This window comes from Phyllopteryx taeniolatus, chromosome 1 (assembly GCF_024500385.1).
Source record: "Phyllopteryx taeniolatus isolate TA_2022b chromosome 1, UOR_Ptae_1.2, whole genome shotgun sequence".
Classification (NCBI taxonomy): Eukaryota; Metazoa; Chordata; class Actinopteri; order Syngnathiformes; family Syngnathidae; genus Phyllopteryx; species Phyllopteryx taeniolatus.
In genome coordinates, this window is record NC_084502.1 from 5,403,657 (window position 1) to 5,420,635 (window position 16,979).

The 16,979-nt window shown below is 46.3% G+C and overlaps 1 protein-coding gene across 11 annotated transcripts in view; it reads left to right on the top strand.

Annotated features, from left to right (window-relative positions):
* lama5 (laminin, alpha 5) overlaps positions 1-16,979 on the top strand; it is a 162,304-nt gene that overhangs the window by 109,812 nt on the left and 35,513 nt on the right. For 8 of the 11 annotated variants that reach the window (XM_061765558.1, XM_061765549.1, XM_061765542.1 and 5 more), the window contains 9 exons: positions 1,426-1,571; positions 3,598-3,708; positions 4,108-4,219; positions 7,226-7,396; positions 7,453-7,649; positions 9,105-9,221; positions 14,653-14,807; positions 14,877-15,012; positions 15,073-15,175. In XM_061765558.1, coding sequence (XP_061621542.1) covers positions 1,426-1,571; positions 3,598-3,708; positions 4,108-4,219; positions 7,226-7,396; positions 7,453-7,649; positions 9,105-9,221; positions 14,653-14,807; positions 14,877-15,012; positions 15,073-15,175 — 1,248 coding nt within the window. The remainder of the gene's footprint in view (positions 1-1,425; positions 1,572-3,597; positions 3,709-4,107; positions 4,220-7,225; positions 7,397-7,452; positions 7,650-9,104; positions 9,222-14,652; positions 14,808-14,876; positions 15,013-15,072; positions 15,176-16,979) is intronic. The other 3 variants (XM_061765505.1, XM_061765516.1, XM_061765525.1) reach the window with 1 other exon arrangement.

The following is a 16,979-nucleotide window of genomic DNA, read 5'->3' on the forward strand; positions in this document are numbered from 1 at the left end:
TGCAGACGCTGCACCGATCCGCCTGTCGATCTCCCATTCCAGTTTTCCCTCACTCGTAAACAACACCCCAAGATACTTGAACTCCTCCACTTGGGGAAGGATCTCATCCCCAACCTGGAGAGGGCACTCCACCCTTTTCCAACTAAGGACCATGGTCTCAGATTTAGAGGACACAACATCGCAAGTCCGATGACACAACTACAAAGTCGATCATCGAACTGCGACCTAGGGTGTCCTGGTGCCAAGTGCACGTGTGGACACCCTTATGCTTGAACATGGTTTTCGTTATGGATAATCCGTGGTGAGCACAGAAGTCCAATAACAGAACACCACTCGGGTTCTGATCGGGGGGGCCGTTCCTCCCAATCACGCCCTTCCAGGCCTCACTGTCATTGCCCAGGTGAGCATTGAACTCCCCCAGCAGAACGATGGAGTCCCCAGCGGGAGCGCTCTCCGGCACCCCCTCTAAGGACTCCAATAAGGGTGGGTACTCTGAACTGCTGTTTGGTGCATAGGCACAAATAAAGGTCAGGACCCGTCCTCCCACCCTGAAGGCGGGGGGAGGCTACCCTCTTGTCCACCGGGGTGAACCCCAACGTACAGGCGCCGAGCCAGGGGGCAACAAGTATACCCACACCTGCTCGGCGCCGCTCACTGTGGGCAACTCCAGAGTGGAAAAGAGTCCAACCCCTCTCAAGAGGACTGGTACCAGAGCCCAAGCTGTGTGTGGAGGCGAGCCCGACTATATCTAGTCAGAACTTCTCAACCTCACACACCAGCTCAGGCTCCTTCCCTGCCAGAAAAGTGACATTCCACGTCCCTAGAGCCAGCTTCTGTAGCCGGGGATCGGATCGCCAAGTTCTCCGCCTTCGGCCACCGCCCAGCTCACACTGCACCCGACCCCTATGGCCCCTCCCACAGGTGGTGAGCCCACGGGAAGGGGGACCCACGTTACCCTTTCGGGCCGTGCCCGGCCGGCCCCCATGGGGGCAGGCCCGGCCACCAGACGCTCGCCTTCGAGCCCCACCTCCAGGCATGGCTCCACAGGAGGGCCCCGGTGACCCGGGTCTGGGCAAGGGAACCCTAGATCCAGATATTTTGTTCGTCATAGGGGTTTTTGGAGCTGTGCTTTGTCTGGTCCCTCTCCTAGGACCTGTTTGCCATGGGTGACCCTACCGGGGGTGTGAAACCCCAGACTACTTAGCTCCTAGGATTATTGGGACACACAAACCCCTCCACCTCGATGAGGTGACGGCTCAAGGAGAGGATCCGCTCACACGTCCTTCTTAAAATTATCTCATTTTCTGTATTGAAGTGAGGTAATCCTGAAATGCTCTGGTGGCCCCTCACACCCACAAACGCATAGACGTGCGCACACAGAAAGACGCGTATGTCGTGTAATATAGGTGTGTGTTACCATGGCAGCATGCGACAGCTGCGTCGTTGTCCTGCTGGAGGATCTGGACGAGATCGACTTTGACTCGCTCGCTGCACATCTGCTCAACCTCAACGCCAGCACCGTGGCCTGGATGCAGCTGCGCAAGCTCAACGCGTCCATGAATGACATCGCCGTGAGTTTCACACACACATACACACAGCCGAGTGTTTCTTTTCTTTAAGTGGATTGAGGAGGGGTTGTGTTGTTGCAATTAGCAGTGTGCCAATTACTTTTGACTTAGAATCAATACATGACGATTAGGGTTGAGAATCGAGAACTGATTGGAACCGGGACTAACATTCCGGTTCTCCCAGAATCATTCAAATGAAAACATTTCGGCTCCCAGTTTCGATGCCTACAGTCCGCCGACCCCGAAGAAGAAAGTGGCAAAAACCAACTAAAAAGAACGCACACGAAGATGTGCTTGTGCCCAACGGCAGCAGTGAACAAAAGTGTGAATTCATGTTAAAATAAATGGCTTGAGATTATATCGTGCAAAGGAGGCTTTCGCGATGTGTCGAAGTCTGACGAACTCACTCCCGCTCCGAGCCTCAGCCTACACCGCGAGGAACTACAGTCAAGTCCATTGGGTGCGTGAAACAATAAATATGTCTATGCCTACACTGAGGCAGCTAACAAGTTAAACGGTGGGTTGGACTCTTGCACTGGTGGTTTTTAGCATTATTTTAGTCTTCAAACCGACGTAATAGCTGATGACAGACACAAAAATAAAATAGAAGTGACTTTGCCCTACTGGAAAGAAAGTAGAAACAGTCGCATGACAAGCTTAACATTGCGCTAAAACTGCACCAAAGGTCAGACAAGCAACTTGACATTACAATGAATTGGGACAAAATTCACATAGTATCACAAACACTAATCTTGTGTCTCATTGGTGGGTAGATCAAGGAATCAACGTTTTACAGAGCATTCGGTTCCATTCATGATTCTTTTTCTTGCGTTTCGTTTTTACCGGTGTCGTGTGCTTATTTTTTGTACCAAAATGCTGAGTTCCAGTGTGACCCTTCAAAATAAACATGCTACATGCTTAAAACAGGAAGTCAAGTTAAAGCTTGCACATAAACCATTTGACATGATTAAACACTCGCAAATATCTATTTTGACAGTGCTATATTTAACTTTTAGCTGAAACAAAACATAATAAATATGAAGTCAATTGGGTTAGTTCCACACACATTGCCTTTTAGTTCATAGGTTTGATATTGATACTTGTTATAAAAAACCCAGAGTCAAATGTTAATTTTAGTTTATGCTGCGGACTACCAAGAAAATGGATGTTCGTAATTTGGACACCCTTTATTGAAACAATGCAAAAGTTTTTGGCGCAGGCCCTTATCTCGGTATCACAATCGTTTGGAACCCGAATCGAAATGAGCGACCGGAATCGGGACCAGGATTGCTTCAATTCAAACGATGTCCAATCTTAATGACGATGCAGAAAATGATCATTTTTTCAAATTAGTTTGGGAGTTGAGTGGGTGTTGTGGTGTCGTGCTTAAGAATGTGTCAGCTCTGTAGGAGTGTCGAAGGGGGTGTGCATTAAAAACTTTGGGAAAGGCTATTTTATGTGGTTTAAAAAAAAAAAAAAAAAAATAAGTGATATGTTTTGTTTGGGTTTAGGGGGTTGGGGATAGACATGCACCAACTACATCAGGGTGTTGAAGTGGGGGTGTTGCTTGAAAAGTTTGCTCAAGCCTGTTGCATGTTGTAAAAATTGCAGGACAAAACATTAAACAGCCTTGTTTGGGTGGGTTGAGGTTGTGGTCATGATAGGATTGCACCATTTGTGGAACAGAGTCGTGGCTTGCAAAAGAGATGGATATGCTCTATAGGGTTTGGATGATTTTTGGAAATAAGGATACATCAGCTGTGTCAGGGTGTTGAAGGAGGTGCATGAAAGCTTGTTTGTTCGAAAAACAGCAGAACAATATACGTACTAAACAGGCTTTGTTTTCACTAGTTTGGGGGGATTTAAGCAGTAGGGGTGCAGGGAATAGGGACGCACCAACTTTTTTGGGGTGTTGAATTGGGTGCGTGGATTCAAAAGTCGGGGTGTTGTTGGTGTAACATTGACTCGTCGTCCATGTGGTACTGAACTATGTCTACGTACGTTTGTTGTCATCTTGCGGCCATCGCAGCACACCTACAAGAAGTACTACAGTTCACTGAATGGGAGCCGCCATCGCGTCAACATACTGGATGGCGAGATTGTGAACATCAGCGCAGACGTGGACATGCTGCAGGACAAGGTGATGCTTAGAAATGCAATTTTCCATCAAGCGGTCCACTTTGGTAGACATTTTTCAACAGTATACTGTACTTATATCTATTGTATCTGTACATTATGTCATTTTCTTCGGGGTTACCAAACAGAAGAAGTAGCTAATTAGTGGTGAAGTACTTGAAGGCGGAAGCGATACACAGTGGCGGACACTCGTTTTCATCTTGTAATCAAGAAGAAGCATGCCTTCCACTGTTGTTTGTGTCAACTTCCTCTTCGTTGTTGATGCCTTACACGCTGTGACATCACGATATTAACCCAATAGCATGCACAATTGCAAACCTCCAACTAGAGCACTTGGCGGAAAGTAAGCATTTCCATTCAGACGCTATTCATGTCCGTGCTGACTTCATGGTGGCGTCCTCAGACCGCAACGACGCCCAAGCAACTGAGCGAGCTGGCAAACGGCACCTCCGACACTCACCGGAGGGCGCAAGACCTGCTGGGCTTCATCCACGTGGTGGCCAAGGATTTAAATGGTACGAATCGTTTTGAATTCGGGAAAACATTTGTTGCTCACAAGTGTTTTGATATTTTCATTGATTGTCCATATGAGTGGAAGCTGATTGTTGTGTCGAACCACTTTTATGTTACATATAAACGAGGGCTGGAAAAGGCCGAGTAGCTCACATTTTGTCGAAGAAATGTGGATATGTCAGCACTATATGTTCTACCTTCAAAGGAGACATATTGTGGTTATAGTCATCTTCAATTTAAAACAGTTCTAAGATAGGCTGGCGATAGATAGGCCAAGACCGGCCATCGGGGGTACTGGGACAATGCCCGGTGGGCCGACGCTGGCGGATTTTTAAAATGTATTTCTTTATTTTTTCAAATTCAATTTCGAGGTTGCAGCCCATTGGTTCATCTGAGAAGAACTCATGATCTAGTACGATAGTGGCCCGAACCCTTCCGAGCACCCGCTAATTTACTTGAGTGCGTGTTGGATAAATGAGTGGAAAAATTGAAAGACAAAAACAAAGAAAAGGGGGGGTGCGGAGAAGTTGCCTGCAAAGAAAACGAAGAGGCTGTCTGTAGATGCTGAGAAATGTGTCAAGATAACAGACATGTTCGCTGGAGTTGCTGCCTCCACGTCTCCAGCGATGCTCCTGCAGCAGAAGTTTGAAGAGTTTGCAGGTAAAAATGACCGCATCCGTCAGCAGGAAGAGAAAAGGGTCAGCAGGAGGAGATGGCTTTTGTAAGCGAGGGACACACTGAGTGCCAAAATGTTATACATCTACCACCGGTAAGATGGTCATAATGTTGGGATAGTACAGATACTGAGAGGAGAAGGTGATGGGGGTAACGTTAGCTAGCCTCCATTGAGCAATGGCGATTGTTCCCAATTAAGATATATACCAAACAACCGGGATTACTCATGACGTAATATTGAATACTTCCCAAAATCTGGCACCTTAATTATAATTCATTAATAATTATTTTTATAAGATAGGAGATGGTCATATCTTAGAAGTGTATGTTCTGGTTCAACATGTTAACAGAAGCATCCATCCATGCATCCATTTTCTGAGCCACTTCTCCTCACTAGGGTCACGGGCATGCTGGAGCCTATCCCAGCTATCTTGGGGCGAGAGGCGGGCTATACACCCTGAACCGGTTGCCAGCCAATCGCAAGGCACATATAAACAAACAACCATTCGCACTCACATTCACACCTATGGGAAATTTAGAGTCTTCAATGAACCTAGCATGCATGTTTTTGGGATGTGGGAGGAAAGCGGAGTCCCAGGAGAAAAGCCACGCAGGCACGGGGAGAACATGCAAACTCCACACAGGCGGGGCCGGGGATTGAACCCCGGTCCTCAGAACTGCGAGGCAGACGCTCTAACCAGTCGTCCGCCGTGCCGCCTAGCATACAAACAAGTGAAACAAATGCTTTGCTCTTCATACATTACTGAAGTAAGTGTTGGCGGTTTATACACGCAGCAGTGCTATCACACTGACTGTCCAGAATAGACAAAAACAGTATAAAAGTGTTATGGCCGTCTTACACAAGGTATTGAAAACAAGAGAGGTAATGTGCCCCGATAACACGTTCACTCCTGGTGCAAGATAATTAAAAAATAAAATTGTTTAGACACAACCAAAGCTGCGGAGGGGGGATACACACACATAAGCTCGATTAGCATTCACCTTATTGCAACTATTCATGGTATCAGGGAACTAACTGACATCAAACAGCATTTTAACAAACAATACAACGGCGCTAGGCACGCTGGGAAATCATTCATCATCTTCTTTTTCCCAATTGAGCTTTTTAAATATTTCTTCAAGGCAAGCTGTAAATGGCTTCGGAGACAGTGTGTCGGCTTGCCTGACCCCTTTTCCTAGACTTATTCGCACTCTTTCATGATCAATTCTTATTGAATCTGAAGAATTGTTGTATATTGATTGTAGAATGTTGATATAATTCGGCTCTATCCCTTGATTTACTAGCGCCTGCAGTATTGAAGTCGTGATGACTGAGTCAAACGCTTTTTCACAGTCGATGAAGGCTACACACAGAGGCATTTCGTACTCGTTGTCGTTCGGTTTTTATATTAAATGAGAGGTTCACCTCTTTGTGAACAAGGGGTCAGGCCCAGGAGCCCACTCGAGAGCGGCCCAGTGGACGGGATACCACCCACGGCGTGGGACCCGCGGTGGTGCACCAGCCCTACCGAGGTACCCGGAGGAGGCCGCAGGGGCCCAAAGACAACCGCCCAGCCTACGCCCCACGCAACCAGCCACCGCCGCCCAGCCAGGAGAACGAGACGCCCCCCCGACCTCCAGGCCAATGTAGCCAGTCGCCACCCACCCAGAGGGTGCGATATTGTCCTCCGTTTGGTGGAAAGGAGTGGCGGATCGGCACAGCCAACAGGGGAATGAAAAGTGGGGCACACAGGAGAGGAGCCACGGGGAATGAGAGGGGAGCCCCCACCCGAGCAGCCATCCAGCCAGAGGAGCGCTGGCGTAAGCCTAGTGAAAACCCCCGCCCCCGTTACTATGACTCATTGGCCCTACCCTGTGTATAAGTGACCCCTGAGTGGTGGAGTATATTCAAATCTGCAGTGGCCCGTGAGGATGCAGGGAAGGGTAGGGCTCCTGGGCACTGCTGCCCCGCAGCCAAACCCCCCCCCCCCCCGACCCAAATCCCACTGCCCCCCTAGAATTCAGCGTATGGAGTGCATTAAAAAAATGGGGATGGGTGTATGTATTGGGGCACCATCAGTTATTTAAAAATTGTTTTCAAATAATATGTTGGAACCACAATTGTAAAGCAAGTTCTGGTTTTCATTTGTCAATTAAAATTATTGATTATATACTATGCTATACAAAAGTCATTTTGTATAGCAATAAATGCTATGTATTTTGGATCCTGGATCCTATACCGCGAGAGCTAACCATAACATATGAGTCCCACCAATATCAGCAACTGCTGGAGGATGCCCAGTGTGATACATTGTGATTGTCAACCCTTGCAGATGTCATGCGGATGGCCAACGGGTCGCTGAACGCCATAGAAATAGATCAGGGCGTAGGCGACCAGGAGAGGAAGACAAGGGAGGTGGAGGCCATGTTGGGCGAGTTGAGGAGCAGAAGCTGCGCGGGACAGAAGAAAATAGCTGACCGGGAGAAGACTGAGGCGGAAAAAGGTAAGTTGGCTCAGTACCGCGACGTGGCAGAAGGAAAGTGACGTGTGTATGGACAGCGTTGGAGCGTGTGGATGAGGACATGGCGCGTCGTCAGGAGGACAACGAGAATGCAGTTGAAGCCACCAAAGAATACCTGTCCCGCTTCCATGCCGACATGATGGAGCTGCGGGACGCTCTGAACAAGGCAATCAACAAGACGTCCCGAGCTACCGACGTCAACAACAGCAACCAGAAGACACTGGAGGATAACAAGGTGATTGCCTTCCAAGAGGCGGGTGAGGAGCCACAAATGTCGCATCAATCATTCAATCAAACTTTATTTATTGAGCACTTTTCGTCCAATGATATGCATCTCAAAGTGCTTTACATAGTTAAACACCCCTCATCCACACACATACAAACATGCGCACACACACAGAGTAAAAAAGAAAAAAGGGGAAAAAAATAACGTAATGACCTATAGCTGGGCACAGAGGAACCGAGTGGGAAAGACCATCTCGGGGAGCCGTCTGCACCAAGAGCAGGCAGCGGACCGTGGCCCCAGGACACGGGCATGGAGCCCCGGAGTAGGGGTGCACTATATGGTGACTGAGGACCCCATCGTGCAGGACCATGGCCACGGTCCATTACAGCTCCCAGTGGAGAGGGAAACACTAAAAGATCAAATAATCATGAACATACACAAAAAACATCCAGCGAAGAACTAAGACTAAAAAATAGCATAGAAATCAAGATAAAATGATAGATACTACTAAAAGCCTATGTGTAGCGTATATTGGTTTTGATAAACGCCTAATTAATTTGGAAAAGAAGAAGTCGGAAAGTAAAAGCCTGTATTTACTTCTGGTGTAATTCGACGTACGTCGAAGGTTAAAGTCAAACTAACTTGGTCTCGTACAGGGCACCATGACTCTTTTTATGTTCATAAATCTTGTAAAAAAATAAAAAAGGGACGAAAACCCCTATCAATCTCTGTGATTCAGAAGGCTCGCTACATTCATAAAAATCAAAATTCCCGATTTCAGCGCTCAACTGTTTTGGACTCAAACACACAGAAAAGTTGCATTTTCCAGAACATTTTAATGCCAATTCAGGGGAGTTGGGGAACAATGGGGAGGGGACAAACCTACGTAAAGAGCAAGATCAGAATCGGAATCATCTTTATTTGCCAAGTATGAAATAAAAGGCTACAAGCTTAAAACTGGTCAAGTTAAACTTGCACATATAAACCATTGGACGTGATAAAAGCGTCACAAATAACTTTAAAAATGCTATATTTAACAATAATTAATGAATTAATAACTCATCATAATGAATGGCTCAAATTCAAACGATTCTCAATCCTAATCAGGAGACACGGAGATGTATCGCTGTGTATCATCAGCATAGCTGTGGAAGTTCACTCCATGCCGCCAAGTGGGAGCATATACAAACTGAATAGGATGAGCTCAAATTGATCCCTGCGGCACACCATGTGATTTGATGGATTTCTGAAGAGCATGTAACTCCACTTACCAGTTAGGTAGGATAAGAACCATTAGTGTACAGTACCAGAGAGGCCAACCAGGTGTTTAAGTCAGTTTGAAAGAGTAGTGTGGTCTACCGTATCGACGGCAGTGCTAAGATCCGGCAGAACCGACAGTTCATTTACGGTTATCAACATTGACTCTCAAATCATTTCAAATCACATGACCTTGCACTTTCTCAGAGGGGAGTGGATGAGCTGACATCCGAACGCAAGGATGTAGATGAGCGGCTGCACGTGGCGGAAGACCATGTGGCTCAAGTCAACGAGCTACAGTCCATGCTGCATGACTCCAAAGAGGTGCGTACGCATACCCAGACACGAATGCACCTACGCCACTGTGCAGCAGTCTACATGCACACTCTCTTTCTCTCTCTCTCCTCCTATCTTTGTCCTCCTCTCTGTTTGGGCTCCGTGCAGTCGAGAATTACGGCCTGAGATGCTGATTTTGATTGGCTGAACTCGCATGTGTTCGGTCGGTGCGCTTCATCGCTGCAAAAGTCGTCTCTTCCCATATCACCGTATGGCAGATTTGTAAATTGTACGAATCTAATTTTACGTCGCAGATTTTCAGACTGTTTGCTTACTTATTGGAGCTAGCAAGAGGGAAAGCCTTTTCATACTGCACTTGGCAAGGCGTCCGACACCCTCGACTTTCCCCGTTCATTGTGTATGTGCTGAGGGGACAGCAGCGTGTTTTGTACGTGCATACGGTATTGCCGAGTTGCGGTCCACTCAGTGGGGAAAGCTTCCCGAGATCCTTCTAGCCTCGTACATCACCGCTTCCAAATATAGGATGGCCGAACCACCGTTGCCGTCGTCATTGCACTTTGAAGTGGGGGCCCTTCACACTGAGCAAGTGTCGTGCGAAAAGGGCTTAAAACTCAAGTCTTGTCTAAAGTTTGGGATCATTTCACATTTAAAAGAAGATAAAGTACGGTGTGTCTACTGCAAAGTAGAACTGGTTTACGCAATTCCACATTTACAGTAAAGTAAACATCATTAGCTAATTTAACATACAATATCATCGCTAGTTAGAACGGATTTTAATCCCTCCACAGGTGCTCAAGGATAGACACTTTCAATCGCTTTTTGGAGCATACGGTCATGATCTAAACCTGTAACAAGCACATTCATACACTAGCTGCACGGCCACAACTGACGCCAGTCTCTCAATATGCAAATTGGCCAGCCAACTTTACCCTCTCATTTGCTGACTCCCATGTCACTCAAGAGGCCCCCGCCTTTTAAAGCGACCCATCCATCCATCCATTTTCTGAGCCGCTTCTCCTCACTAGGGTCGCGGAGGTGCTGGAGCCTATCCCAGCTGTCATCAGGCAGGAGGCGGGGTACACCCTGAACTGGTTGCCAGCCAATCGCAGGGCACATAGGAACAAACAACCATTCGCACTCACAGTCATGCCTACGGACAATTTTAGAGTCTCCAATTCATGCATGTTTTTGGGATGTGGGAGGAAACCGGAGTGCCCGGAGAAAACCCACGCAGGCACGGGGAGAACATGCAAACTCCACACAGGCGGGGACGGGGATTGAACCCCGCACCTCAGAACTGTGAGGCTGACGCTCTAACCAGTCGGCCACCGTGCCGCCCTTTTAAAGCGACACACATTTAAAATCACAGATAACAGTGTAGAACATGAGGATGGTTTTATCCAACACCAATACACCCTTTGGCGTGTATTGGTGTTGGATAAAACGTAATTTGTTTAAGAAATACATTTGTTGAAGGTGAACGCCTGCATTCACTTCCGGGTTAGTTGGAATTACGTTTTAACGTCACAATCACAAACTATCTCTGTGTTGTAAAGGGCACCACGTCTCTTTTAATATGTCCAATTTAGGAAACGTGACAAAAAAAAAAAAAACTCTTATCAGTCTCATCATCTGAAGTTTGCTACATTTAGGAAATATGAGTCCTCGATTACAGAAGTTTTATGATTAAACTCAAAACACAACAAGGAGTGGAATTTTATAGAATAGTGAATGAAATCTATGAGGGATCTATCGGGAAACACACAAAGGGTCTAACTACAAAATGGAAGCACGAATAATGGTGAAAGAAATATAGTGTGTTGGTGGGCTAAAAATTAAAATGAGCGTTTCATGCATTGAGTCAGAGCGAGAGCGAGCAAAGTTGGGATTTGTGTGAAGCCAGTATTCTCCCCCAAATTATTAGGCACTAGTCTTGTACATTTTGGCAGCGATTGTTGTGCTACTCATGACTGTAGCTCAGGTGTCCCTGCGAATGGTTTTTCTCCGCGTGTCCCAGGAGGCAAACAAAGCAGGTTTAGTTGAAGAAAAGTAAAAACAAAAGAGGTGCCAAAAGAACAGTTGTTGTCCCGGTGGGGTGCGCTAGTAACTTTTCCTGCCGTTTGAACTTGTGGCGGGCCCAGCTCTTGCTCTCAGCTGCGTGCATGACCGGTACGTAATGCTTAGTTGCTTACTGAGGCTCCACCAACAGATCACGGCTAGGAAAACAGATCTAAGCCGCACGGCCGGCTTCTTTCCTCGGGCAGCACCGCCGTCTTGGTCCAGCGGTCACTCGCGCACATGGTGGCACAAAAAAGGAAAAAGGAAAGCGAACGGGGAGGGGGTTGGCAGCACGGTGGAGCCGTGCCTAGGTAACCCTCCGCATGAACAACCAAGAGCGAGAAGAACCAAAAAAAGCCAAGAGGAGACGAGAGTCAAAGGTTAAATACCCATGAGGTGTGTCTAAAAACAAGGGGAGACTGAAGACCATGCACATTGACTTGAATTCCGGTCTACAATTTAGCCATAAAAATGGTATAAAAATCATATATTAATATAGAATGCTCCCAACTTTGTACTTACTCATGGATCAAGCATATAGAATGATGGTCTAAACTTTAGTCTTGGCAAATCAACTGCTTGTTGTTCAATACCACATTTTGTACTTTGGCTTCAAATCAAGACGAACAGTTCTCAAAGTCTCGCAGCTGGAGCTGTAAAGCTGACACAATGACACAGACACCAAGGCATACATTTGGAATATTTCTGCAGAGTTCGTAAAATATCAAAACAGACATTTATCTTCAGTTAAAGAAACTTTGAATGTGAGTCCACAGGTTTGCAGTAACTCTCAACCGCCAGCGGGTGTCGCTAGTGCTCCAGCAATTGTTCCCAGCGGGCGTATGGTGGCACTTTGCGTGCATGTTTTAATATTAAAACAAATAGTTCATTGCTATATTTGAGTTTCTGCAAAAAGCGGTGATTAAACATAGCTCAAGGTCTGGGAGTAAAAGTAAAAGTCTGTGGCATATCCAACTAATAAATCTATCATTGTCGATCAGTCCCAGCTTGGTCTTATTGGGGAGGGGATCTCCCAACATTTTGGTCGCTATCCTCAGTTCTGCACATAAAAGGGGTCTTTGAATACTGGAACCCAGATTTCGATGGGAACTGTTACCGTAATTTCTCGTGTATAATGCTCACCCATGAATAATACGCATCCCCAAAGTTGACCTAAAAATTCTGGAAAACACTTCTACCCATGTATAGTGCATTTTTACAATGCATGATTTTGCTTCTACCCATATGATCAAAACATGAAGTATTATCTGTATTTTGTTAGTTTTTTAAAATAATTATTCTGAAGTTCAGCAATTTATTTGAACACGTAATCTTTTTTTTATTTACTTGCTCTTATTTTGAAATTCACAGCACTACTTTTATTTAGTAAATGAGAAAACACACAGTTGTGCTCATATGTTTGATTACCCAGGCAGAATTTGTAAGATCAGGACCAGGACCAGGTGAAACACATTTAATTTTATTTTAATGGGATTCAAATTAAACGGTCAAGCATTTCAACAAAGCAATATCATTAAACAAAACATAACCATAAAGAAATTAATGATGGTTGTTGTTCATTCATCAGTCATATTAAAAAAAAGCTATATTTTACAAATTCTGCCAGGGTATGTAAACTTATGAGCATAATTGTACATATATGCAGTCATACGTACCATACCTCCTGTCATATTGGAATGAAAGTGTAGGCTACACCTTTTTTATAATCCTTAGGTGGCGGTGGCATTTTGGAATGAAAGTGTACAGCTTTTTCATAACCACTAGATGGCGGCATACATTTATAAAATGTGAAAGTTTTTTTCCATTCGCCCCTATACCTATGTATTATGCGCACTATTGACTTTTGACAATTTTTGGGGAGGAAAATGCGCATTATAAACAAGTAATTACGGTAATCAGTTTAAGGTCCAGCTGACATACACCAGGCGTCCTTCAGTGGCCGTTTGGCACTGTGGGGCAGCAGGGAGGAATGCAGAGTATCAGTTGTGGGGAGGTTGCTATCACAACCGGGCCAGAGTCACTACACCCCAAAAAATCTTGAATGGATAAGCTGCCACTTAGCATTTTTGAGGTTGGTTCCCCCCAAAAAAGAATAAACAAAAATTAAAAATAAAAGTCAATTATTTTATAAATTTATTTATTTTTAATTGGAAGAAAGTCAGTGTGATAGCACTGCTGCGTGTATAAAACGCCACTTACTTCAGTAATGTATGAAGAGCAAAGCATTTGTTTCACTTGTTTGTATGCTAGGCGGCACGGTGGACGACTGGTTAGAGCGTCTGCCTCACAGTTCTGAGGACCGGGGTTCAATCCCCGGCCCCGCCTCTGTGGAGTTTGCATGTTCTCCCCGTGCCTGCGTGGCTTTTCTCCGGGCACTCCGGTTTCCTCCCACATCCCATTCCAATAATTTTGGAGAAATGACGAGCTTCAGACAAAATCTCAACTTTGTCCTCGGTCTCTCTCTCTCGTCCGTACTGGACATGTTAAACGCTCGCATTTTCCACTTTAGCCCTTTTCGTACGCCTATTTTCCTGCTTTTTACCATTATTAGTGTTATTTTCTTTCTTTCTTTAGTTAGACCCCTTTCAGTGTTTCCCTTTAGATCCCTTATAGATGTCATTAAATATACTATAAAATCCTACTCTTGGTTCTATTTTGTGTGTGTTCTGAGTTTAAGTAAGCCTCTGTCATCTAGAACTCAAAATTTCATAAAGTGTAGCAACCTTAAAATTACGAGACTGATTCAAAAGGTTTCTCGTCACTTTCCCTAAATTTTATCCACATAAAAAGTGATGTGGTGCCCCTTTACGATTTACATTAGTTTCATTTTAACGATTAAACCTAAAATTACGCTAAACCGGAAGTAACGCAGGCATCGCTTCCGGCTTGTTCTTTTCTCCTAAATTAATTACGTTTTTATTCGACCAATATACGCTACATAGGTAAGGGTGCGCCAACTTGGGATGTTGAAAGGAGGGGTGGTTTAAAAACAATTTACTGTTCGTTGTGTAAAAAAAAAATATATATATATATATATATATATATATATTTTTTTTTTTTTTTTTAAATGGGTGTGTGATGATAGTGTGGAATTTGAAAAAGGCTGATGTCAGAAGCTATTACATTTCTTGATAAAGGTGCATTTTTACAGCGCAGGAAGTTCATTTCCAGTGTTTAATAGCATTACTTGAAGTATCCTCCCCCAGAATCAGAACAGTACCACCCTACTTTCCACCATCCTCCACAAACCAGGACATAGTCTGCTAACTAACTTTTTGTATTTCTGCGAACAGTTTGTCCTTAGCGGAGGTCAGTGCTGTCCTGAGTGACATAGTGTTTTGTAGCACTCACACACGTCATGGATTATGTTGTCCTGCAGGGTTATGAGCGTTTGGCGGCGCAGCTGGACGGCGCCAGGACACCATTGTCCAAGAAGGTGGAGGACTTCACTAGGGCCCACTCCAAGATACCCCTGGTGGAGGAAGCTGAGCACCATGCGAATATGCTCCAAGCTTTGGCCATGAACCTGTCCAGGTAAATTCTCCTCAATGAGGACAGCATGGAAAAAGAATACATGTGGATCTTGACATGGTTTCTTGTTAGGTTTGTGGAGGGGACAAAGACCAAGGGTTTGGTGGACGTTACCGAGGCCAACGGCAAAATCGTCAGTGGCATCAAAGCGGCTGAGAAGGCGGCACACGAGGCGGATAAAGCTGCTAGCAAGGCGCTGGAGGTGAAGGTCAGCTATGGACTTGTTGCTTTGATTCATCCTGCATTTGTAACCTTTGTGTTCTTGTAGAATGTCGGAGACAAGAACCTCAGCCACATGGCCGACTCCCTGAGGAACCGCAGTGTGGTGCTGAAGGAGGAAGTGGAAAACATTCATGAAAAACTCAACAATGGTATTCGTGCCTCTTTGATGAAAGCGTCAGTGGAATCCCATTTACACACCTTTCGCTTAGCCAGGCTCCTCAAATGCAGACTGGAGAGACCTGCAGCACAGAACAGAAGTCCTTTACTTTCCTGACGTTGCTCTGTTGAATTCAGTGATGTATTTTTGGATGCTGTATAAAGTTAATAATCTTTAGAAAGGTAATTATGGTTAAACCACGCTATGCTATGTGGTCTGCTGCATAGTCATTCCCTCTCCACAGCCACTTCCTCCAGCTCTTCCGAGGGGATCCCGAGGCGTTCCCAGGCAAGCCGAGAGACATAGTCTCTCCATCGTATCCTGGGTCGTCCCCGCGGTCTCCTCCTGGTGGAACGTGCTCAGAACCTCACCAGGAAGGCGTCCAGGAGGCATCCTAAACAGATGCCCGAGCCACCTCATCTGGCTCCTCTCAATGCGGAGAAGCAGCGGCTCTACTCTGAGCCCCTCCCGGATGACCAAGCTTCAGGCCTGGACAGCCTGCGGAGGAAACTCATTTCGGCCACTTGTATTCGGGATCTTGTTCTTTCGGTCACGACCCACAGCTCGTGATACATAGTTTAGGGTAGGAACGTAGATCGACGGGTAATTTGAGCAATTTCGGCTTAGCTCCTTCTTCACACCTGTCAATCTCTCGTTACATTCTTCCCTAACTCTTGAACAAGACCCCAAAATATTTGAACTCCTCCACTTGGGGAAGGATCTCATCCCCGACCTGGAGAGGGCACTCCTCCTTTTTCCGACTGAGGACCATGGTCTCAGATTTAGATGTGCTGATTCTCATCCCAGCCGCTTCACACCCAGCTGCGAACCGCTCGAGTGAGAGATCACGGCCTGATGAAGCCAACAGAACCACATCATCAGCAAAAAGCAAAGATGCAATACTGAGCCCACCAAACTGGACCCCCTCTACGCCTCGGCTGCGCATAGAAATTCTGTCCATAAAACTTAAGAACAGAATCGGAGTCCAACCCTCACCGGAAACGAGTCCGACAGACCCTCCTCTCCAGCACCCCTGGATAGACCTTACCAGGGAGGCTGAGGAATGTGATCCCCTGTAGTTGGAGCACACCCTCCGGTCCCCCTTTTTAAGAACCACCCCAGTCTGCCAATCCAGAGGCATTGTCCCCGATGTCTACGTGTTGTTGCAGAGGCGGGTCAACCAGGACAGCCCTACAACATCCAGAGCCTTTAGGAACTCCGGGCGAATCTCATGCACCCCCGGGGCCTTGCCACCGAGGTATCTTTTTAACCACCTCTGTGACCTCAACCCCAGAGACCCCAGACTCTGATTCCTCATGGGAAGGTGTGTTGGTGGAATTAAGGAGGTCTTCGAAGTATTCTCCCCGTCCCGAGTTGAGGTCAGCAGCGCCCCATCCTCACGATACACAGTGTTGATGGTGCACTGGTTCCCTCTCCTGAGACGCCGGATGGTGGACCAGAATTTCCTCTAAGCTGTCCGGAAGTCGTTCTCCATGGCCTCACCAAACTCCTCCCACGCCCCAGGTGCATTCCGCATGGGCAGCCGGTACCCATCAGCTGCCTCAGGTGTCCCACAGGCCAAAAAGACCCGATAGGACTCCTTCTTCAGCTTGATGGCATCCATCACCGCTGGTGTCCACCAACGGGTTCGGGGATTACCGCCACCGACTACCTTACGGCCACAGCTCCAGTCGGCCGCCTCGGCAATAGAGGCGCGTATCATGGTTCACTCTGACTCAAGGTCACCCGCCTCCCCCGAGACGTGGGTGATGTTCTGCCAGAGGTGGGAGTTGAAA